We start from the raw sequence: 26,082 nt of genomic DNA on the forward strand, positions 1-26,082 counted from the left end.
AGAAAGGCTATATCTCACTGAGATATAGATACTGAGAGTGTGTATTGTGTGATTTTGATTGTAGCAAAAGGACCTGTGTGAGGCAGGTCATTTGGGACAATTCCGGAAACCTGGGCGGTGCACTGGAAGCCCCGGGTTGTACACTCCCCTTCATACCATTGATAGAAAGCAACCAGTGGAATAAAATCTCCCTGAAATGTACCTAGTGTTAGGTACAAGTCTTTTGGAAGAAAACTTCCCCCCCTTCCTCAGTATGAAGTTTGGTTTTGTTTACAAAAGTAAATTTCTGGAGTGGTTTTCAATGTGTGCAGCATGATGTGCAGGACCTACAGTCTGAAAGCAAACCTAAGTATTGAAGTCCATTGACTAAAAAGAATTAAGGCAAACTAAGGCCTTATATCTGAAATGAGCTTTTGGGAATAATTCTTGTCATCTTCCACCCTATTTGGTGTATGAGTGCAAGATTTGTGCTGTTGGAAATTTAGTTAGTAAATCTTGTTTATGTTTGCGTATTTTTGAGGTAACCTTTTTCTTGGGATTTTTTCTTTGTTTTAACCTGTGAGTTTATATTCCTCTATTTATATATATAACTAAGCTTTAAATTTCCAAATATAATGACTGTATAATAGTTGAATTGTTGGTGATGTAATTATTAATATATTGGTCATCTACAGAAGTACAAACTAGTAATCTTTAGCAAATAACCCCAACAATGAAATTCATATTTTAACAATTTTTCTATAGCAAATGGAAAAACATATCTTCAGAGCACTAATATTTCTTTCTTCACACTTTATAAAAAGTTTTTTTGAAGATTAGACTCACAGCTAAAATTATTGGTTTTATTCTTGTTATTTGTATGTATATCTTACAGGTGACTAAGTTCAAATATCTAAGGTGAGCTAAGGCACATGAATTGCAGTTGCTTCATAAGGGTAAAGTAGCATCTTACTGTTTCTCTCTAAAAAGCTGATATTTATAGGTCAGTGGACAAATTTTCTTTACAAACATGACATTTCAGGTATACAACAGAGGTGTTTTGGGTTTTTTTTAGACCAGGAGATGAAAGGTTACCACATGATGTCATATTTTGGCTAATATACTTTTCTGATCTTTAGCCAGACATTTGCAAGAGGGTTACTGCTCAGGCGGGATTTTAATTTGTTAATAGGATTTCGTTATCACTCTGCAATGTTGTAATTTTCCGTGCCATTGAAATACAGTGGACTTTGGCAGTACTAGCAAATGACCACGTAATTAGACCAGTTTAGTCTGCTTACTCAAAAAAGATGTAGCATGATTGGGGTGTAAATAATGGTACAGCTTTTTAAAAGAGTGAAGCTATTTAATTTATAAGAATTCTCACATTACGGTGATGGAGGCATTTTCATTTTTGGCAAACTACATATTTTTATGGCTGTGGAAATATTTATTAAATTATTTATTTATACGTAATAATACTTAAATATAAATTTCATATAAAATTGTTATTTGAAATTACAAATTCCCATGTTTGGTAGAGAAGAGTTCAAAAGCTAGCACCATAACTGACAATGTAATTGAGTATCTAATCATAGTCAAAAGTTATATATCTGAATCGAGTGAATGCTTTCCTCATTTTAACTTTAAGTGTTTTTAGAGATTATTTCATAGAAATGTAAATGAAAATTACTTAAAAAAAATCATTTTAAGTCCCCTATATGAAGAGAAGTTAAAATAAGTTGTCCTTTTCAAGAGTTGAATTTTATCCACAGGGATTAAAAAAGACATGTTGTATGAACAGAAAATCAATCCGTTCCAATCAGATGACTCAGTTTAGTTTAGAATTGAGGGGTATTGAAGTTGTTCAGGACAGGAAAAATTTTCTGTTAGGGAAAAAAAAAATCACTGGGGAAAAAATAATTTTCCTACTTAAGTCGTATGGTTTAACTTGTCTTTTATTTATCGTGGCTGATACCAAAATGGCTGCCAAAAAATCAAGTGATTCATCAGCACCCTCAAGTAAACACATCTTTGGGTCATACCTACTTTTGGAGTTAATTTGTATTTGGTTTAGGTTTTGTAAGACGATTAGTCTGATAATAGGAATGGGCAGATCCTAAGATTTTTCCCCAATTTAAATTACACTATCTGTTTGTGTATGGGCCTACTCCCTTTTGGGGTAGTAATTATTTGTTTATTTGAATATCTACAGCAAAAAAATGAGCTGCCTCTCTGAATTTTCACTGATGCTAAATGCCAAACTGTAAGGAAATGAGCACAATCAGCTACAGAGTGCCTGTTTTCCTCACTTGCAGCTGATGAGCATGGTCTGCAGCAAATAATAGAAAATAAAGATGAGTTTGATCAGGAGAAACCTCTGCAAAGGGAATATACTGTCATGTTTTCTTTTCTGAAAACAACTTCACCTTTATGAAAAGTGTGGGAGATGATAAAATGGAGAATTTATCTTTTAAGGCATAGGTCAAAATCCAGGAATCAGCTGGAGACTAAAAGATGTTCTGCTACAGGGAAAATACTTTTCAATGCATTCTTCACTGGCTGCTATTCATGGATGGACATAAGAAGCGATTACTACACATCACGTCATTACCAGGAGTTCACAGTAGCAGAGAGAATGATCATCAGAATTGGACCCAAATAGTGTTTAAAGGGTGTAAAGCATTTCCAGACACTTCATCACCTGATACCTGATGATTACGATGATTCCAGTACTCTGTGTTTGGGAGGAGATGAACTCAATTCATATCAGCAAATATAAATTCAAATATATATTAATCTCATTCTAAAGTAAATGACTAAAACAGGGCAGATGAAAACTGCTCTAACACCTCATATTTCTCTCCATTGACTATAAAAGGAGATCTCAGATGATTAGCACAGGTGGCTACCTAGCAGATACCTAAGATTTGGTAAGATTAATGATAAGCAATGCCAACAAGGTCTATTATACCAATATGAAGCATAGCACCTTTTTTATAAGCTTTTTCTAGTCTTCACTGGAATTTGATGCTGTTTCAAAAAAGCAATTTCTTCTTGTAACCGTAATTGTAAGCAATTAATCTACTATGCAAAATCTGAATAAATATCTGCTTTTATTTAAAAAAATGGAGATCTAATAGAGATGCTGCGTTCCTACAACTGGTTAGCCTATGGAAATAATTCCATTCAGAAACTCTTCAATACTGCAACACAACTGATTAAGACACTTGAAATAGAAAGGTTAAAAAGATAAATACCTGATTAAAAGGAATTAGTTCTAGCCTTTCTTTCTAATTCCTTGACACTTCCCATGACTTCACTGGTGCATCCTTACTCACAGCTGTCTTAAGAATGTTGAAGAGTCTTGCTATGAATGGATAAATGTGTAATTACAAGAGAGAAAAAATTTACTGTGCCCATGAGGTAAAATGATATTACTATGTGTTATGGATATGGGTTAAAACTTGTTGCTTGTGCACAGATTAAGTGAGCAGTACCTACTGAGCAGTCCCACCATATTTGTGTTGATACCTCCTGGGCAATAGCTGTGGGAGGCTGATTCCTGTGACACACACTGACCTTATGAACATCATGCAAAAGTGGTCAAAGATGCAGTGATTCCCTATACACAAAATTAGTTGCAACAGTGTAGCCTAAGGAGTAAAAGAAGGAATAAAAGTAAAAGATATGATGAAAAAAAAAGGAAAAAATCCCCAAACTGTCCCTTAACTTGGAAAAAGATTTAGCAAAAAAAATAAAGATATCAGGGAATTTTTATATATTATCTCTGCTTCACATTTGGTAATGAGGTAATAAAATTTATGTATTCATTATAAGAACACATCCTAAAGACAGGCATTTTAATTTCTGCATAAGCAATGCACATAAAATTTGTCACAAATAAAACAGTAATTTAGAATAACAATTAGAATACATTAAAGTTCTTTTGATTGTTTTTTTCTCATATATTTTTTCATCCTAATTAATGTAATACAAAATGAGATTTTAAGCTTTGGTTAATTTGTTTTGCTCAGACCAAAGTACTTGTGCAAGCTCCTTATTGCCTAAAATTGTGAAGGGGAGGTGAATTGAAGAAGCAGTAATATTAATGCCCCCTTGAATATCCTATTAAACATTTTTCAATAGATGCTTGGATCTTCTAACTGTCAATATGAAACTGTCTGAGGAGTTGACATTGTATATACTGAGCCTCTTAACAGCTTTTTTTTCAAACTCTGACCATGCTGAACATTTGATATCTCAGAAGAATTTGCATAAAAATGTCATAGCACCCTTCTGAAAAAGTGAATACAGCCCTTGTGACCAAATTTATGAAGGTGTCTTGATGTTTAAAAATGACAATAAGTAAGACTTGGAAAGCATTTAGATGGATTAGATATTTATCTATCATTGAAGCTAATGCTTTGTAAAAGCAGGATCCTGGAGAGCCCTATCTTACTTCTTACCATGTTTGTGCAGAAAAAAAGAAAAAAAGAAGGCAGGATAAGACACTACTGAAAGAAAGAACAGTAAACTCCTCTTTAACTCAAGCTGAGTGTATTTTTCTAGCTCTTATCCTAGGTATATTAAGTAGTAAATTGGTGTTTCTGAATTTAGTTAAAAATAAGTTAAGCTGTAGTGTATTCATATCTCCAGATCTCCCAGAAGCCGTTATATGTTTACTCCCTTGATTAATGTGTAAGGCAGACACTTGTTCAGAGTCTTCCATAAAAATGTGAAGGATCTCCTTCAAAATGATCATGTTGGTTACATAAATATGTAATTTAGAAAACAGATCATAAATTTTATTGACTTAAACTTATTTTAATCCTACTAGTTCCCAACTACTACCCTACTAGTACTAGTTTTCCTTAAAATTAACAGAAAATATCTTCAATTTGAAAATAAATAGATAGATGTGGCTTCAACTGTTTCCTCTGGGTTCTTCTCCTAAGGCTACATTTAGTGATAAAAAGCTTTTACCTTTCTTCATAAAGGGTGGTGATTCTTTCAGTTCTTACATCATTCTGTAAACGTTACCTGGATCAGCTTTGTAGAGCCAGAGACTTCTTCAAGCTCATTATTGAAAAATAAATAATATATAAGAAAAGCAGATTTAAAACTCCGTTTTTCTATTTTGTTTCCATCAGCACATTTCTCAGTCCATTGACTTTTCACAGCTGTTTTGCACATTTTTTTTTCTTCCTTTTGGTGCTGGAATGATCAGTTTTTATTTGAAAACAACTATCTTTTGATAGCTTCCACATGACACAGCGGAACTATATTCTAGATAATAAATAGCGTGTTGAGCGAGTCGTTACCTGCAAGCATGCAGCAAATGTGGGAGTGTCATTGATAAATATATGGGTCAGCCAAGAATCAGCTGCTGAGCGTGCTTTCTGACCACACTGCATAAACGTGTGGTGGACAGAAATGATCAGAAAAAGTCAGATAACATAAAAAGAAACTTAATGTGACATTAATCGAAGCATAAAAATAAGCAGAGGAAAACCACTGATATTATGGTGTGTACTTGATTTGATGCTCTAACCTTTGCAAAAGGATGTATTATGACTAAATCCAGTAAAGTATAACTTCCCGGTTTCCAACCTATATTAAAAGCTCCAGATATAGTGAAAGGAGAGAAGGTCAGATCTTCAGTGTTATAGTTATTATATTTTGGGTTTGGTATTGCAATATAAAGCAGCTTTTCTTTTCAATGGCATTCTGTGAAGTTGAGGATTTTAGAACTCCTCTGCGCCATGTGATAGAACTATTAAGATTTGTAGATTTCTCTTTATGTGACAACAAATATAAAATTTGTGTGGGGAAAAGAGTGAATTTATCTAACTGTTGAACTATATTACTTTGAACAGAAAGATCAATATACACTTAATCCTCTTACAGTTTGAAATGATCTTTCCAAGCACAGCAAATGAAAATCAGAAGTGTTAGTTTCTTACAATTTTTATTATATTTACACATTTTAATTTCCTATTCTTTTCTCCGGTTCTCCAAGACATCCTTGCGATCTCTAATTTATAGATTCTTAAGTTATTAATGTAAAAGATTTGTAAGAGATACTAATGTAAAAAAAATTCATTTAAAAATGAAGGTGGGGGGAGCATGACAACAAGAATGACACTTATTTCTCACTAAAAGAAATAATTTTTTAAGCTTATTTTATTCTATTTTGTATTAGTCTGCCAGATAAAGATAGACTTGTGAAATTACAAAATTAAGTGCAATATAAGTATTAATTAATGAAAGATAAATATTATGTATCCATATAAGTTCTTTTAGCTAATAATAAAGTCTTTTAGAAGAACTATGTGCTAAGAGAGGCATCCCATATGTTACTCTGATATAGTTAATCACAAAGTCACATTACAAATAAGCAACATGAAGTTTGAAGATTTTAAGCCCTATTTTGAAGATAATTTTATGGTTTTAGTTATACTATGTTAGGCAGTTATTTAATTCTTTGCAGGGAGGTAAATGGCTGTGAGTTTTGCTCTGTACCACTGAAGATAATGCAAGTTTTATCAGCAATTTCAATGAAAAAAAACCCTAAAACCCCACAGCCTGGTTGATATCCAGAGACTTACTCAGATTTTAGTCTCATTATAGAAACAAAACCATCATTCCCAAGTCTTCTCTTCTTTTCCACACTTTACAGTCTCTCTTTGTATCCCTATTATATAGTTGAATTAACAGTAGTTTAAAAAGCAATGTTTCTAATACTGTAATGTTCAAGTCACTGAGGTGACCAGTCAGAGAGACTAATCCTCCTCCTATTCACTTTTTCTGTAGAGTTACTCATATAGACCTAAGATTATTTATAAAAGATCTTTTGATACTGCATGTTTTGTAAACACCAAATAAAGAAGTTTGCACGTGTTATCAATCCTTTTTTTAGGCTGCCTGGAATTGAAAGAAGACACCATTGAAAATCTTCTAGCAGCTGCCTGCCTCCTCCAGCTCCCACAAGTAGTAGAGGTTTGCTGCCATTTTCTAATGAAGCTTTTGCACCCATCCAACTGTCTGGGAATACGAGCATTTGCTGATGCGCAAGGATGCACAGAGCTTATGAAGGTGGCTCACAACTACACCATGGTAAGGCAGTTCCAGAATATCTAAATTATGATCTTGTGAATCCTCTATATCTTCTGTAAGTAAAAATATCTTGTTAGTTTTTGGCTTGAAATTGTTCTGTATGTGTATGGAACTTTATTTCATAAGTGGCCCTTTTGAAACCATAGGAATGGTAATTCCTCTCAACTTCAGTGAAGTTACAAAAATAGGCATGCTATGATGAATGCACTGTCTGCTGAATCAGAACAGTATATACCTTAACTAGATGCATGTTCACATACAGGTGATAAAAGTAAAAGGTATCTGTAAGTCCTTAGAATTCTTTTTAATCATGGTTCCTTTTTTGTTAGCTTTAGGGAAGCTTTGTAATTGTCATTGGTATTGGGTTTGTGTGGCAAGGTTTTGGTAGCGGAGGGGGCTACAGGGACGGCTCCTGTGAGAAACTGCTCGAAGATTCCCGGCCTCCAAGTCAGACCTGCCTCTGGCCAAGGCTGAGCCCGTCAGTGACGGTGGTAGCGCCTCTGGGAGAACAGATTTAAGAAGGGGGAAAAAAAGTTGCTGCGCAACAGCAACTGCAGCTGGAGAGAGGAGTGAGAATATGTGAGAGAAACAACCCTGCAGACACCCAGGTCAGTGAACAAGGAGGGGGAGGAGATGCTCCAGGTGCCAGAGCAGAGATTCCCCTGCAGCTTGTGGGGAAGACCATGGTGAGGCAGGCTGTCCTCCTGCAGCCCATGGAGGACCCCACGCTGGAGCAGGGGGATGCCCGAAAGAGGCTGTGACCCCGTGGGAAGCCCATGCTGGAGCAGGCTCCTGGCAGGACCTGCGGCCCTGTGGAGAGAGGAGCCCACGCTGGAGCAGGTCACGAAGAACTGCAGCCCGTGGGAAGAACTCATGTTAGAGCAGTTCATGGAGGACTGTCTCCCATGGGAGGGACCCCACGCTGGAGCAGGGGAAGAGTGCGGAGTCCTCCTCCCCCTGAGGAGGAAGGAGTGGCAGAGACAACATGTGACAAACTGACCATAACCCCCATTCCCCGTACCCCTGTGCCACTGGCAGGGAGGAGGTGGAGAATTCAGGAGTGAAGTTGTGCCTGGGAAGAAGGAAGGGGTTGGGGGAAAGTGTTTTAAGATTTGGTTTTATTTCTCATTACCCTGCTTTGATTTGATTGGCAATAAATTAAGTTAATTTTCCCCAAGTTGAGTCTGTTTTGCCCATGACAGTAATTGGTTGAGTGATCTCTCCCTGTCCTTATCTCGACCCAGCAGCCTTTTGTTGTATTTTCTCTCCCCCATCCCACTGGGTGGGGGGAATGAGTGAGCAGCTGCGTGGTGCTTAGTTGCTGGCTGGGGTTAAACCACAACATCGTTGTTCTGCATGGTGTCCCAGTTTCAGCTGGGAAAGAGCTAATTTTCTTTCTAGTAGCTGATATATTGTTATGTTTTGGGTTCAGTATGAGAAGAATGTTGTTAACACACTGATGCTCTCAGTTGTTGCTAAGTAGTGCTTAGACTAAGTCAAGGATTTTTCAGCTTCTGATGCCCAGCCAGCAAGAAGGCTGGAGGGGCACAAGAAGTTGGGAGGGGACACAGCCAGGGCAGCTGACCCCAATTGGCCAAAGGGGTATTCCATACCATGTGACATCACATCTAGTATATAAACTGGGGGGGATTTGGCCAGGAGGGGCTGATTGCTGCTCAGGAACTAACTGGGCATTGATTGGTGAGTAATTGCATTGTGCATCACTTGTTTTGTATATTCCAATTCTTTTATTATTATTATTGTCATTTTATTATTATTATAATTTTTATTATTATTAATATTATTATAATCATCATCATTATCATTATTTTCTTCCTTCTCTGTTCTATTAAACTGTCTTTATGTTGACCCATGAGTTTTACTTTTGTTTTTTATTCTCTCCCCCATCCCACCAGGTGGGGGGTAGCGAGTGAGCAGCTGTGTGGTGCTTAGTTGCCGGCTGGGGTTAAACCATGACACACAGAAACAATAATAAAGGAAGGTTTGGGTTTTGTTTTTTTTTTGTCAAGAATTATCCTTCCTTTTATTCATCTGTGAATTAGATTAGGGCAGAAAGTTGGAGACAAAAAGAATTTTATCTGACAATAATTTAAATTTTTCTTGTTACACCTGACATAACAGGTATGGTATTAATACTAAAAATTAATCAGAATCAATGAAGCAAAAATATGCTACTTATTCAGAAACTAAGTCATATCAGTAGCCATTTGATTCTTCATAGTTTGACAAAATTAAAAACATCTGGCTCATGAAATTAAACTTACATAAAGAGTAGATTACATATCATATCTGAGAAATAATGGTCCCTTAAGGTCTATAGTGAAATTATTATTGAAGTAATAGAGCAGGTTTCAATGAATCTGCTTTGTTTGTCCAGCAGTTATGTCCTTATTTTATTTATTCTTTTCTGTAATTAATACCATGTTGTAATTCACAGGTTTAACTGTGTTTTTCTTACCACTACAGCTCAGGTAGTTATACCCATTTTACACGTATGGAGCTAGTTCTGTGACTGGTTTTAATTTTCTCTGTGTTTAGACATCTAAAATGTAGTTTTCCAGGTCCAAGCTAATCAGTTTAACATTCATCTGTCAGTGGAGAGAAATAAGCTGTCAAAGCAGAATTCATCTAATCTACCTTGAAATGAGATTGCAGTAGAAATGAACAGGTATGGGTTGAAAAAATTGAACCTTTTTATCAATATGTTTTTTAGATTTATGTATTACTTTGATATTTTCACTTTTTTTGAATGAAAAGCAATATAATGAACAATGAAAAAGATTTTAAAAACCCTAATAGAGAAAACCCTTGATTTAAAAAAAATCTCATGATTCTTTGAAACAATTTATTGAAATATTTTTGTGGTGAATGAAGTTACTCATTATAGTACATTTGAAGACTTGTGACTGATACATATCTGATGTATCACAAAGTTCACAAAGATCTGTGCCCATTTCTAAGATATTAGGTATGTTATGTAATTGATTATTGTTTTTAATGGTCAGGTCTACAATCTGAATTACGTAAAATGGGAAAATCACGAACAAAAGATGGTAGATCTAAAAGGAAGTCAGTTGTAATTAATAAGCAAGCTGTGATGTAACTAATTACATTTGCAAGCATGCATGATAGTCACACATTCTCTTTGCTGGAAAAACAAATAATCACATCTATTCAGTTATGCAATTACAATATTTTTTTCTGTACATGATTGAAGTTTAATCCTAAAAGTTAAGCTTCGTAGTGTGTGATATTTTCATAGGCATTGTGTTACTGCATTTTGGTGTGAGACAGCTTGCATCTATTTGCTTTACTCTTCTGCGTTAAAGGGTGTGGATGACCAGTTGTGACTGGGGGAAGGGTGCCTCATTGCCTGTCTTGACTACAACACTCTCCATCAGAGTGACTCTGCATAAGAGAAAAGTGATTATTTCTTCTGCACACATGCATAACTGGGAAAAACTTCTACAGTGCAAGGAAGATACCCTGCAGAGTGTGATAGAGGAACAGCAGAGAGACGTTGTAATGTGAAGAAAGGGTAGGAAAGTGACAAGCAGAGCAAAAAGCAGATGAGATGCATAGTCTCCAAGGTGACAGAAAGCATTATTTTTTCCTTCAGACTCCAGGGAAAGAGTATGGACTGCGATGACAGCAAACATAAAGTAGGGCAAGGGGGAGTTTGTTAGCAAACTCCTCCTGTCTTATGCAGAGGATTTGAGGGGAAGCCCTCTTTAAAAAAAGAATGGGAAAATCCTTGTTTTTAAAAATATCTCATGCTTTCAAGAGAACTTCAAGGCCCTTTCTTTAAAGCTTTTCAGGGTGCTTACTTTAAGAGTTTCAAGTGATGTATCTCAAATTCTGGCTTTCTGAATCCTCTCCCAAGGTGTCATTGCAAAAGCTTGTTTGTTGTGAATAGGAAATAATAGTACTCCCTTAGCTCTGGCATATTGTGTGGTCGTTTGCTAGTAAAAATTTACCATTCTTTGAAAGCTATAGAAAATAAATAGCTTAACAAGTTTCTGATATGTAGTCAGAATAGCGGATTAGTGAATGCAGCTTTCAAAGTTTGGGTGTTTCTGCTTTCTAAAGAAAAATAATTTTTTTCCATAAAAATGTGAAACGTAAAACAGGTGAAGTGAATTTTCCTTAGCTTATTGGCTTAAATATTTACTTAAATTATTTATCATATAAATAGTGGAATTGTTAGAAAATTAACCTCTCTGATATATGAAAAGCACTTACTGGGAGAAAACTTGGGGGGGGAAGCTTTGACAGCGTTTGAGAGGAGTCTAACGTCTTTTGAAGAGTGAAATAATATGATTTCTTTCTACACTTTTTCAAATCTTTAGAAGTACTGAGTTTTTTTCTGCATATTTCGCACTATAGTGCCAGAGTATTTTAATAATAGTTCAGTAAATAGGGAATTACAGCTGATTATCTGAATAGCCAGTTCTAGAATGCTAATCGTCATAACATTTTCTTAATAGAGGACAAATAACAATGCTAAATGGAGTAGAAACAGATGTCCCCAAAGTAAAGAAAAAGCGAGGGTAATGACTGAAATTATATGCCTTTCATCTTGTTCTTTCCATCTACAAAAATATCTACATCAAGCACAAGGAATTCTTTTTGACCCCATTGTATGTGTCTTACACATTGTAGCCAAAAATTGTCAAACCAAAAAATAATAATTTTTATTATACTAACCATAATGCTACAGAGAAATAGAGCTAGTCCTGACCAGAAATAATAGTGCTGTACCATAAAGTTTTTTGAGGTAAAAAAACTCAAAGAAACAATAATTCTACACTGGTTGTGGGAATGGGGAGCAAGACAAAGTTTTTCAAATAATCTTGCAAAAATAGATTTATAGACATGGCATATGCTATAGAATTTGTAATAATTTTGAAATAATGACTCAAGGTAAATCACATCTTTGAATAATTTTGCTTTTTAGTTAATTGCATAGGTGAAATTAAATTTTAATTGTTTCCTAAAAAAAAAAAATAATAAAAAATTTCTCTGTAGCCCTTAGTTGAGGTACTCATTTAAAGTGCTGGAACCTTAGGATAACTCTGACTGCATTGTACCTGGCAAATGTCTTACAGCTTTCCTCCACCAATTAGTTTTAATTAGAAAGTCATTCACAGTTGTCTTCACAATAGCATTTTAATGAAAATCAATGTATTTTCATCAAAATGGTTTGCTTCATTGAATCTCCATAAATGTTTTAATCTTCGTTTTTCAAAAGCAATTTCCTTGTCTAGTGTCTGACATGATATTTTAGACGTTCTAAATTAAACTGTTGTTCATTAAAAATAGTTAATAAATTATATATCTATATTTAAAATCAGCTTGCTTTGTGCTTTTACATAATGTGTTATGAGGGCGAGACATCTGAGCTTGGAAATTTCTTTCTATTGAAGAAGAAATAGCTGCTAAAGAGCAGACCACTGAGTTTAAGAATCCTGTTGACTTCAGGAGATACGTCGTTTCCAACATGTGTTTTCTGTCACATTAAATAACTTCAATTTCTGTCAACCATGAAATCTGTGGAAGCCATGAATACAATTTTTTATTTGCAAAGTTGACACAGGTATGTCCAGACTTAATTCAAATGTGACAAACTTTTTTCAAAATGCAGTGATTGCTGAGCATGGAGAAAGCTTCTAATGGAAGTAAAATTCATTAATTGTACAGTTATATATCGCTTTCCATGAGCAGAGGTATAATATCCCTGGTATTTACTGAGATATTTAGTCTTCGGTGTCAAATCTCAAGTTGTTCTTTTGAAACGCAAAATCTTAAGTGAGGAAAAGAAAATGTGTGCATGGACGAGGGGAGGCAGTGAGGAAATGAAGATAAGAAAAGTAGTGAAGGAAAACCAGAGAACATTTGAAAAATCTTTAGAAAATAAACTTGCCAAATAGCAAGTTATGAGGTTGGTGGGGGAAAAGAGGAAGATAGACTTCATAAAAAGTTAGTGAACAATGAAAGTTGGAGATTGCTGTTTGCATTCCCTGTACTTTTTATCAATGAAACTTGGATTGCAACATTTTAAATTAAAGCATTAGAAGCAAGAAGTTAAAAATAAGAGCAAAACTGCAGTTCATTGGTTTATTTTTTTTAGACACATCAGATTTAATGTAGGTTGTTTTATTTCTGAGGTATGAAATTGCCCTGCCAGTGTTTTATGGTGTGATTTTATTTTTTTTAATGAATATTTTAATTTAAATGGCATCACAAATATTCATGTTTCTATTGATTTAAGACTTCTGTACTTCTTAATTACAATCGGAGTTTTTACTCAGCTTTTACTTAGCTTGTCAATTTCTGTAAATTTTCAATCTGCAAAGCCATATGTCTGATAACTTTAAATTCCTAATTTATTGCCAGGGTTATATAATAGTACAGTGAAATACATGTGATGTCTTATTAAGAAAACAAAAGCAGCAAAATGGAACATATTAATAAGCTAAAGCAAATGCATTCTTCTAACAAGCATTTTTAGTGACAGTTCTTTATTCTTCTAGTTATTGGGGGTTTCATATGTAGGGAAGCTAACCTCTAAAGTCAGCAATTTATCAGCTTGTCATACTTGTCGTGGTGTATGTTCTTATCTGGCTTTTTATAAAACAGCATAAAGTCTAATTCGAAATTGTGATGGCAACCTTGTTGGGATGCAACTCTTTTTAGAATATATGACTTATTATAATATACTTTATTTTGAACCATTATATGTTTATTGCTGAAAGTTTTTAATAGACCATGCTAGTTTAATGAACTCTGTGGCCTTGATGTGCCATTACCCCTTCTCGTAACAACTGCTTTTCTACATTAGTAAATACTGAGAGAGGAAAAGTATGTTATATTTGTCCTTAAAAAGATAATTGCAGTTTGGTTTTAAAGCATGGGAAATTCTTAAAAACTTTATTCGTACTTGGTAAGGTTTTGAATACAACTGTAGTTTGCTTTCTCTCTTCCAGTAAAGAACATGGTTCTGCTTGTGTTATGGTGTACAGATAATGCTTATAGAACTTTAGTGTGTGACATTCCAAGTTATGCTACCAGTTTCTTCATCTCAGTATCATGCCATTTGACTGAAGCCCAATTGTTTCAAATGGAAAAGTGAAATACCTTATAGATAAAACTATTTAATCTGTCAGTGCTTTACCTCTCAGGAAACTTCACTTGAACCTCAGTGATCATTGCATCTTGAAACTGCAGTTTGACTATTGAGATGATAGAGCTTGTTCCACATTACTGTTTCACCATATTCCAAGATGAATTGCTAAACATAAACTTGGAAAATCTTCAAATTACTTTGATGCACTGAGTAGGAGGATGGCCATAAGTAAAATTTCCATGACCAGAAGAATGTGTATGAATAAAGTGATTGATGTGACTGTAACCAAGTCAAAATGTTAGCAATATAAAGGACCCTGACATATGTTACAGTTCCAAGCCTGGGAGATGCAGAATGTTTGCAAGTGCCTTTGAATGAAGTGGTGGAAGGTGTTTAGTCTCTCACAGATGCACTTCTGTGCTTCACACTGCAAGGGTTGTCAGTCCCAGCACAGCAAAACATTATTCAAACTTAATTATAAGCACATAAGTAATCTCAGTGACATGTACTGACTCTATATAGACCCTTTAACTTACTGAAAATTCTGATTGTACTGCAAATGGAGCAACCATTTCATTTATGTGAAGCGTGTGCCTTATGCAAATTTTTTAATGATCTTTTATGATGAAGAGCTTCAGTGATCATGTTATTAGTTATGTTTATTATCTAAGCCACAGAATTTCACAGTTTAAACTTGGTGGGATGGAGTGGGGAAGGAGTGATATGTAAAACCTTTCCTATCCAGTTCCATTTACAACAGCTCATCCTGAAGCATATTGAGACATTGTAACAATACTCCATATTAAAATTAAGAAAAATATTATTGAGATATTGGTAGATGGTGATGACAGTCATTAATGAGTTGTGGTTGTACATTCAAACATCAGTGGATTATTTCAGTGTTAATATGGCTTTAACTAAGGTCAGATAACAAGTAAGGCAAGCAAACTCTCTAGTACTGTAATTTAACAGTTCTTTAGCATATGCTGTTTAACATGATTTATATACAGGGTCATCACTTGGCTTTCTACTATTTAAATTGCTGACCAGATACTGGTCAATAGATACTGACCAGATAACAGCTTTGTTAACTTCATATCATACTTTGTTTTGATCACTTTGACCTCCTTAACATCACATTAGTGACATATGGATAAATAGACAATGAGATGGGTGGAAAGCTGACTGGACAGACAGGCTCAGAGAGTTGTGATCTGTAGTAAAAAGTCCATCTGGCAACCAGTAAATAGTGATGTTCCTCAGGGATCACTTCTGGGTCCAATACTGCTTAACAACTTTATTAATGATCTAGATGATAGGATGGAATTCTCTCTCAGCAAGTTTGCAGATGTCACCTAACTGGCAGGGGGGAGATGATCAATATGTATGAGGACAAGGTTGCTATTTAGAGGGCAGGCTGGAGAAATGGGCTGACAGGCACATCACAAAGTTCAGCAAAGGGAAATGCAGAGTCCTGCATTCTGGGGACAAATAACCCCATGGTCCAGTACAGGCTGGGGAGCAACTCTCTAGGAAGCAGCTCTGCAGAAAAGGACCTGGAGATCCTGAGGGACACCAAGTTGAACGTAAGCCAGCAATGTACCCTGGCAGCAAGAAGGCCAACAATATCCTGGGATGTATTAGTGAGACTTAACAAGTTGGAGAAGGTGATCCTTCCCTGTTGGGCACCCATGAGACCACATATGAAGTGCGGTGTCTACTTTGGTGTTCCTCAGTACAAGAGAGACATGGATATACTGGAGTGAGTCCCGTGGAGGTCACCGAGCTGGTTGGATGCTGGAGCACACGGCGTATGAGGAAAGTCTGGGGGAGATGGGCCTGTTGAACCTAAGTAAGAGAGGTCTAAGAGAGACCTTACTGCTCTCTGCAGCTACCTGATTGGAGGATACAGAGAAGATGGTGCCAGACTGTTGTTGGAGGTGCAGAGTGATAGGCAGCAGACACAAATTGGAACATAGGAAATCCCGATTGGATATTAAGATTTTTAATTTTTTTTTTTTTTTAACCCATGGGAGTAGTCAAATACTAGAAAAGCAACAACCAATGGAGTTTTGGGGATCTGCTCTTGGAGGTATTTAAGATTTGACTGAAAATGTCGCTGAATAACCTGACCTATTTAGATGTGCACTGAGCAGGGAGTTTGACTAGATGACCTCCAGAGGTCACTTTGAACCCAAATTATTCTATGAGGCTATTAAATGTATCTCCTGTACATTTTCAATGGTCTTAGATATGAGCTGTGTATCCAGGATAAACATGAAGCAAATGTTCAGATATTTTTTATTTTTTTTTAATTTTATTTTTTAAGTAATGTGTAACAGATGGGATTACCAGAGCTAACATTTAATTGACTTTTATTAGCCACAAGCTATTGGTAGCATGTTAGCAACAAGTTAGCAGTAACACACTGAAATTTTAAAGCATTCTGTGATTTTCTGTTTCTTATGCTCTGTCAGGCATACATTTCCAAAATATATTATTGAACAAAAAGTCCTACTTGCACTGTAAATAGCAAACATAAATCTGCAAAAAGATGTGTGCAGGCTGTGTTCAGACTTTATGGCATCCTACACTTAATGGATGATCTGTAAGATGTTTTTTCTTAGGATACATAGTGTTCATAGAAAACTAGAGTGACTCCAGACAGCAACAGAACTTTTTTTATTTGTTTTATTTTGTGCTTTATTGTTGCTTCTTCAAAAGTCCTATTTAAACATTTGTCCAGCCTCCTAAGAGGATATTGTGATAGATTACAGTACTCGAGCGACTACGGAAGAGTCTGTGTCACACACTGGAACGTGACATTGTTACTCATATTGCTGAACGTTTATTTGTCTAAAAATGCACTATATTATGTTCTGAACACTTGGAGGAAAAAATAAAGGAATAGTTTTGAGGAAAATACTTTAAGAAAAAAACTTTTGAAATAGGACATTTCCATCCATAGCAATATTTATACTTGGAACAATTTATTGTTTACTCAACTGGAAAAGTTGCAGCTACTGTAGTGTAATGAGAACACTGGGTTTAATACACATTGCATGCACTTTCAAAAGTGAATTTGTGTTCTAAGAACTATTTAAGTTTTTGAGATTTTTGACTCAACTTTAATATAAATTAAGTATGTGCAAGAAATTATCTTGGGACATGCTGGGGAAAAAAAATCAGTCTCATTTAATTGGAACATAAAATGACTCCATATACCTGTGACTAAAATGGAAATACTAATCAATTAAATGTATTTTTCAAGGGGAGAGGATTGGAACCCCACGATAGAAAATAGTAATTACTTTGGTTTATGCTTTTTACCTTGTGGTTTCTAATCACAAATTTGGAATATTCAGTATAAAGAAAATCATGCAATGTAAAAGGTTATACAAACTATTTAAAACTTATATAATTGTACACATATACAACTTACTGTTTATTCCTGTACCACTGATAACAGAAGTCAGAAGACGCTGTGTCAAAACCTTGCTGAAGTGTCACTGATCATTGAGTCTCTGGGACTCTTTCTAAATTAGTAATTCTCATTCTTCTCTTACACATGGCAGGGTGTCCCTAGAACAAATGTTACGCATCTCATACATTTTGACATATGGACATGGAAAAGTATGGCTTCCTATATTCAAATTGCTTATATATTTTCCTTTCAAAGGAGTTAATTTTCAATACACTAGTTTGGAGTAAAAAAGTTTAATTATGTCTCTACTTAAAATGCTGCTTAGGTCTGCACAGAATGCTAATTAAAGAAATCAGATCTAGTTAAATTTTGATTGTTAAGGTTGTTATTTTGGGGCTCCAACTGTTTGTTTGGGTTTTTAAGATCCTTTCTCTCTCTCTAGCATCCTTTGGTCTAGTAAAATTAAGTTGAAAATATTCCAAATAAACCAGAGTAATTGAAATAAATAATAAAACCAGAGATGCAAAAGAAAAACATTTTGGAAGTCACTGTATCACTTACGTCTGACATGTAAATATATTTTTTGAGGTTTAGAATTTTCTCCATTTTATCACTTTAAAGCCATACTAGCAATACACAGAAGTGAAAGAGACTAAAACAGTGCAATCACAAAAAAGAGTCCCAAATTCTTGTGACTTCCAAACAAAACACAGATTTTGATCTTTACATACACAACTAAGCTTAGACTACGTTATTTTTCTTGAAAGTATGAGTTTCTTAAAATATTACAGTAGCATTCTTTTTTTTTGTTTAAATCATGACATTAAACTATTATTATGACTCTTTCTTCCAATTTCTTTTTTTCTTCTTTTCTTCTTTGAGAAGAAATTGTACTTTGTAGATCACTTTTCACACTTCTGGTATTTTTAAGATTCTTGTTTGAAAGTAATCATCAGCACTTAGCACAGTGTGCGCTGCTTTTTTTATAAGTTCTCCTTAGTACAGCTGTGACATGTCACGTTACAGTACCACTCCATCAAGACACAGTAGGAGAAGAGGAAAGTAAGAGCATTTCAAGAACTAGCATATGGACAACAAGGTAATTAATAGGAAATAGAAAAGACAACTGCTGGTAGTAAAATGCTGTAAGCAAATAGTCTATAGTGCATTAATCACAATTTGATGACTTCTTTATCATCAGGAACTTCAATTTTGTTGCCTAAAAGCCACATTAAAAAGGTTAGTATGGCAAAATGCTGTATTATTCCTAGACAGTGCCGCTATGAAAAGTAGCGCTCTCATCTGAATGATCTTTTTACGTTATACACAGGACTCAACAGTTCCTATGGTTTTAATTTTTTTTTCGAGTTTATTCTGCATATTCAGCAGCAATGTTAGTATCCTATTGAACTAATATTTACTATTCTTCAGAGTGCTAGCAGAAATATCATTTCATATTAAGGGTACTCTGATATGTCTCTTCTTTCTTCAGTGGGTCTGATGATGGTTTGTCTGTCCAGTCAGCAGATCTGCATCTCAACGTCTCGAGTGAAGAATATATCAATTTATAAATCCTGCTTCATCTCACTGAGCTGTAGGCATAAATAAATTACTGTCCATAGAAGTAGCTCAGGGCAAGCAGACTCTTAACCTAAAAAGCATTGGTGGGTGCCTAAAATCAGTTAGCATGAATCTGTGTCAGCACATACAGAACTGCAAACATCACACTAAAAAAGCACTCCAAAGACAGTAAATTTTAGAGGATTTTCTTAACATTCTTGGACAACAGTGAAGATGAGAATCAAGACAGCTGAATTTTATAGCTGTAAATTCAAAGCCTTTGAATCTGCAAACTAGTGTAAAATAAAATACCTGACATTTGTACATGTCTTTGGCAAGATTGAAGGATACATCCTAGTACTGTGGATAAACATTCTTTCTTTGTTTTCACAAAAGGGTATCCAAGGGTGGCTAAATACAAAAACCCTCGGAATACTTAGATCATGTGCGTAGTAGAAAACTAGAAGTTGAGGGCTAAATCCTCTGAAAATATAGTATGTATTGAAGTTCCAACTCAGGAGTACCAAGAAAGTATGACATAACCTGTAAATGTGTTTTCTGTCTGCTATTCCCAATACTTTAGGATGGAGAAGAGGTCCTTTAGGGTACAAAGAAGACCCACTAGTGGTTTCTGTGGGGTTCTCAGATAGCAGAGAAGAGGAGATAGCCTAACTGGAATACATAGCTGGTGGGAGGGGACAAGGAAATAACATTGGACAGGATAATTGAACTGAAACTAACGTGGGGAGCTCTGCTAGGAAAAACAGAGGAAGGGAGGATACAGGAATGGGATCAATAGAAAAGTGAATCTTAGGCATTAGGCTGTGACTGAGAAAGTAAACAGAAGAGTATATGACCAGTCAAAATCTTACTCTGTAGAAACTCTTATCACCAAGGTTCTTGTATCTAGTCGTTGCTCTGCTTTCTGCAATCATCAGTGACTCACATTCTTAAAATGGTGCATCCTGAGAGCTTACAATTTAGTTTTAATATTAGTTTAATTGAACTTTGATATACAACACATACCATTTACGAGATTCTCTCTCAAGCACTGGAGGCTATACTAAGGAGTATTTGTTGTCAATCAGGAGGAGACTGTAATTTTTCTTTCAAAAGCAAAAAGAGGAATTACTGATTCAGAGATGGTGCTCCTCATTTCTAAGGGTAAGACATATCTGATGGCTAATTTTTGGTGACAATAGCGAAGGCTTGAGAGTATTAATTCTGATCTTGTCTGATAATGTTTTCAGTATAATGCAGGGCAGGCACCTCGTTTCTCTGTTAATGAAGACAGGAAGGATTTGCAGTCATACAAAAATAAAGACAATAAAATCTCAAAGGATTATATCTCTTTTGATGCTTTCAGTACTGGAAAAAAAAGAGAACAGTTCAGAGTAAAGGTTAGCCCTGCTCTTCCCTGAAGTAGTATCAGAAACTGAAGATTTACAGTGTTCTGTCAATGTACAGGTGCCCTTCAATGCAATAGTGACAGATATTAGAGAATCATAATATATAGATCTTGGGAAAAAAACATCATCTGCAAGTATTTCTTCCTAACTGGAGCCAGGGAAACAGAAAGGTGCATGTTCTCACTTACTCCATCTATCTGTATTAAAAAAAAATACTCATTATTAATAGACAAGACTTGGGTCTTTCCATCTCATGGCACGTTACTCTGTCCTGAGCCTTAAAATTGTGGTGAATGCTGGTACATAAAATATTTTATTTTATTCACATTTAGAACTTTTCTTGTGATATTGCAAACTTTCAGAAAGTTTTTTTTGTCATAGGAACATCACAACCTTGCTTTAATAAGGAGGTGGGTGACTGAATATAATGAGCCATGGCTGACAATACAATGCAAACAAAGACAGAGTGTGATAAGCCTTGTTACAGGCTGTGGGTCAGCAAGCAAAAGGAGAACAAAACCTGAAAGTACTGGAAAGATACATAATACCATCATGGACTGATTTTATTGGTGGCCTGTGTGACACCTCCCCAGTAATAAAGATTGGGACCAGAAGGGCAGGGGAAGGGGGATATTGTTGTGCAGGCATCCAACACTGAGCTGGAGAAAGTGCTGCGTTTCCCCAGGCTCCACTGTGCTAACTCACATTTAGGGCCAGCTTCAGTAACTGGAACTGTATGTGGGTTGTATGTGTGGGAGTGTGAAGTTTTTCCAGACACAGCTTATCCGCTGCTTTGGTTCATTTATTAAATTGAACTTTGCAGCTTCACACTGCCTGGTGCTCTTTGTCCCTGGCCTCTCCCCCCTTGACAACTGTTCATCATGCTTTTTTTCTTGGCACTAAGAAATACCATATTGTCTTATGTTGACTGGAAATCTTCCTTACCAAAAATAATTTTTTTTTTTTTTTTTTTACTTTTTCTTTATGGAAGTATATAATGTAAAAACTGTTACATTTTTATAACTCATTTAGACTTCAAGGTGTTAAAGACAATCTAACATGATAACTGCAACGAAGAGGGCAATATAAAAAAAATATTTTAAAATATCGTGAACCATGGACTTTTATTTAAAAATCCTTCTTTCCCTTTCCCTTTCCTCCTTTATGATTTCTGCTCTTTACTGTCTTTCCATACATCCTGTATGGATGTTTCACCTCTTGGTCACTTAAAGTAGTAACATGTTTTAATAATTATATGTAGTAATTGTGTTTTACACAGAGAATATGTAACCAAAACCTTAAAAATTAAGCTGGAAAGGCAGAAAATAGAGAGAGTAAGGATTACTGAAAATGACAACGTATGTTAGCTTCACTGTTCGGGTATGCTGTTCATTCATTGTCTCCTCTCCTTCTGCTCTTTATCCTATGTTTTCATTGATTCCATCAATTTCATGGGATCTCCAAATGAAATCAGTGGGATTTTTCAAGTATCTCTCAATAGCAATGGTGGTTTATTTGGAGATTTTCTGGGCAAGTATTGATCTTCATCACTGTTTGCAACTTGTACACTTAAATAGTATTATAAGCAGGTGTTAAATTACTGCATCTCCCTATTATAATTGAACTTAATTATCTTGACACCCTTAATAGTACTTAGTAAAAATCCAAGTAAGTTCACCTAAATACAAGTGGGTATTTTTATCTCCAACTTAGTGAAGATGAAACCAAGATATAAGTAATTAAAATTACTTGACCTAATCCCATCAAATACCAAAAAATCCGAATCTTCTTTCTATTGAAGTCCCACACACTTTAACAGATATATGTCTGTTTTTGTGAAAATATTCTAAGTCTACTGTGACTAAAAGCCGCACACGCAAGCAAAGCAAAACAAGGAATTCATTCACCACTTCCCATGGGCAGGCAGATGTTCAGCCATCTCCAGGAAAGCAGGGCTCCATCACACGTAATGGTGACTTGGGAAGACATCCGCTCCAAATATCCTTCCCATTCCTTCTTCTTCCCCCAGCTTTACATGCTGAGCATGATGTCATATGGTCTGGAATATCCCTTGGGTCAGTCGGGGTCAGCTGTCCTGGCTGTGTCCCCTCCCAACTCCTTGTGCCCCTGAGGCACGTCACCCCCCCAGCCTCCTCGCTGGTGGGGTGGGGTGAGAAGCAGCAAAGGCCTTGGCTCTGGGTAAGCACTGCTCAGCAGTAACGAAAACATCCCTGTGTTACCAATACTGATTTCAGCACAAATTCAAAACATAGCACCATTGAAGCTCTTATGAAGAAATTTAACTGTACCCCCGCCAAAACCAGTACAGCCAAGAAGTTTATTAGTTTCTAAGTGTGTGTGAGAAACTGGTTAACCTCATCACTTAAAACGTGCATAAAAATGTTTCTCAAATTTTCTGATAACATGACCCATGCCGACATGGAATGAAAGCAGTAATTATTTCTGTTGCAAGGGTTACATTTTCTACAGAATGGCTAACTTCTATCCATTAGGGATAGTTGGCATTCCCCTAGGTAGAGAAGACACTTTTAAATTAATAATTATAGCTAATCCCCACTCTTGTGTCTGGAGATTCTTTGTCTTGTTTCATGATCAGGCTTGTCTTACTACTTTATTATCCCCTTTATATGTCACCCCACTTCTGTGGCACCCAGTGGAGTTACAGCCTAGCAGCAAAGACCAACTGTTCTGTAGCATAAGAGGAGTGACTCAAAAAATGAAAGAAAAAAAGGAAGGAAAGAAGGAAAAAAAGAAAAAACCCTTTTTATTTGAGTGATTCCTTTAAATAATTTCTAATCTTTCGGAATTGCATTTCCAAAAGCCTGTTTGAAGATGACTGCTTCTGAGTTACTTCAGAAATTAAAACATGCTTCAAAAGAAGAATGAGTTACTTCTTAGAAGGAAATAGCCGTACTTGATTTTGAGATCATTATTACATCGACTACTAAAAAAGTACTTAGAGTAGCAAAAAATCATCTAACTTAAACTGACATAATTTCATTAAAGTCATTAGAGCTATGCTGGTTTATACCAGCTGGCAAACCATGTACTTCTAGAATCACTCTGTTAAGATTGTATCAACTTTTTGTGTGTTGTATATTCCTTTATAACTCTTCATGTACTTTATCTTCATTTCTAACCCTGTCCTGATTTCAGCTGGAATAAAGTTAATTTTCTTCGTAGTAGCAGGTATAGTGCTGCTTTGGATTTCAGATGAGAAGAATGTTGATAACACACTGGTGTTTTAGTTGTTGCTAAGCAGTGTTTATGCTAAGTCAAGGACTTTTCAGCTTCTCACACTGCCTTGCCAGTGGAGGCTGGGAGTGCACAAGAAGCTGGGAGCGGACGCAGCCAGGACAGCTGACCCAAATGAGCCAAAGGAGTATTCTACACTGTATTGCATCATGCCCAGTATATAAACTGGGGGGAGTTGGCTAGGGGACACCGTGGCACAGGGATTGGCTGGGCATCAGTCAGAGGGTGGTGACCAATTTTATTGTGCATGACTTGGTTTGTATATTCTGTTCCTTATTAGTATTATTATTATTTCCCCTTCTTTTTCTGTCCTATTAAACTGTCTTTATCTCAACCTACGAGTTTTACTTCTTTTGGGTTTTTTTCCATTCTCTCCCCTATCCCACTGGGCAGGGCCGGGGGGGCGGGTAGTGAGTGAGTGGCTGCATAGTGCTTAATTGCCAGCTGGGGTTAAACCACAACAAACCCCTAGAATTATTTGTTCAAAATGGTGCCATATACATCATACTTAGCGTTAACCTATTTAGCTAGTGTTTTACAGTATTGAACATATTGGTATAATCTGGGTGTCTTCCATAAGGGAAACATTGCCAAGAGCAAGATCTAGAGAATGTGGATATTTCTTGGGGCTTTTCTGTGGGATGAAAACGTTTGGGAAATCTGTCACTTAGCCCTGATGGTTCTAAAACCAGAACTTGTGAGGATATTGTGTACCACCAAAGAGCCCGTGATAAAAGACTGGCAGTTGACTTACGGTTAAATTTAATTTACTTCAGTAATTACTCAAAAATACTCATGCTACCAAAGATTAGACTCGGTATCAAATAAGTGCATTTCATTCTCCCCTATACCAGTGTTTTGGAACACTGGAAATTTCAACTTCAAGTTGAATCCATAGTTACTAAACACTCATTTACTTGACATATGCTTGACTAAAAATTTTAGTGCTCAATAAAAAGTGTAAGTTATGGCAGTTGCATATTTAAACTCTTTTTCCAAGGGTTCATGTTTGTTGTCAATATTACTATTTTATTCATAGAACTCCCTCTGGTGGATTATTTAATATATGAACATACTTGTTTTATTGTTTTACCAAAAAAAAAATCTCTAAAGAATATGACTCTAGAGCCTAATTTTATGACATTAACTACTAAGAAGATTTCAGTTAGTATTTTATATACATATTATTTATCTTGATAGTGGTTATATATATTATTTACCTTGATAGTAATTCTCAGAGTACATCTGGGTTTTTTTGCATATGTGTAATGTTGGTATCTTCTACCATGCAAAGGAGAATTTATTTAAAAAAAAACCCAAGCAAACAAAACCAGTTCTAATAAATTAAATAGTCTAAAGTCTATGGAAGATACAAGATTGGCAGGGCAATAAATAATCATGAGAAACAACAACCATGGAGAACTGCCTGGACTGATTACTTAACACTAACTTACTATTTTTTAATGTGCCCACAAGTGAGTTAGTTACATACTCTAGAGCAGAAGGATGAAGAATGAAGGGTCTGAATTTGAAATGAAACTGTAGGTAAGAAGAACCAAGAGAAGAAAGCTAGAACACAGGGAATTGTAATGGACAAGAAATTCAAATTGTAGTGATATGTAATTATTTATGTACTAGTGTTAAGACAGAACAGCTAACTAGAAAAGCTTTTATTAGTTCATGTGTGAAACTAGATTTTATACAGGTAACAACAACGTGATTATTGTGCATGTCTTCCACAGGTGTGAGAAGATATGGCTTATTCATTAAAGAAAGGAAGTGAGAAGTAAAAGTAGTAAATGGAGTGACAGGAAGGGAAATAATAAGAGCACATATGAAACAGGTTCTGATGAACTGAAAAGGGAAGAATATTAAAATTGAGAAAAGTGTCTGTTAGAGACTAGCAGAACTAGATTTGTAAATGGATGTCGTCTTCCGTTAAGTTGTAAAAGTGAGAGATATTACTAGGGATTGTCATTATGGAAGATTGAACTTCACTAATGCACGAAATGTAGGAAACAAATATTGCTAATAAAAGTTGGAGCCAGTCATTTCTGGATGTAGTAGCTGCCAGGTTTCTTTACCAAATAGTTACTAAGCCAAAGGAAATTCATGACCTCATCATGTGAGAGCATCATTGAAACACTGGTTGTTGAAGATGGAATTGA

At 35.6% G+C, this 26,082-nt stretch overlaps 1 protein-coding gene across 1 annotated transcript in view; it reads left to right on the top strand.

Moving 5' to 3' along the window:
• Positions 1-26,082, top strand: part of KLHL1 (kelch like family member 1) — a 259,260-nt gene that overhangs the window by 98,054 nt on the left and 135,124 nt on the right. Inside the window, exon 4 of the mRNA XM_052786007.1 lies at positions 6,902-7,098. Coding sequence (XP_052641967.1) covers positions 6,902-7,098 — 197 coding nt within the window. The remainder of the gene's footprint in view (positions 1-6,901; positions 7,099-26,082) is intronic.

The sequence above is a fragment of the Harpia harpyja genome, chromosome 4 (genome assembly GCF_026419915.1).
Source record: "Harpia harpyja isolate bHarHar1 chromosome 4, bHarHar1 primary haplotype, whole genome shotgun sequence".
Lineage (NCBI taxonomy): Eukaryota > Metazoa > Chordata > Aves > Accipitriformes > Accipitridae > Harpia > Harpia harpyja.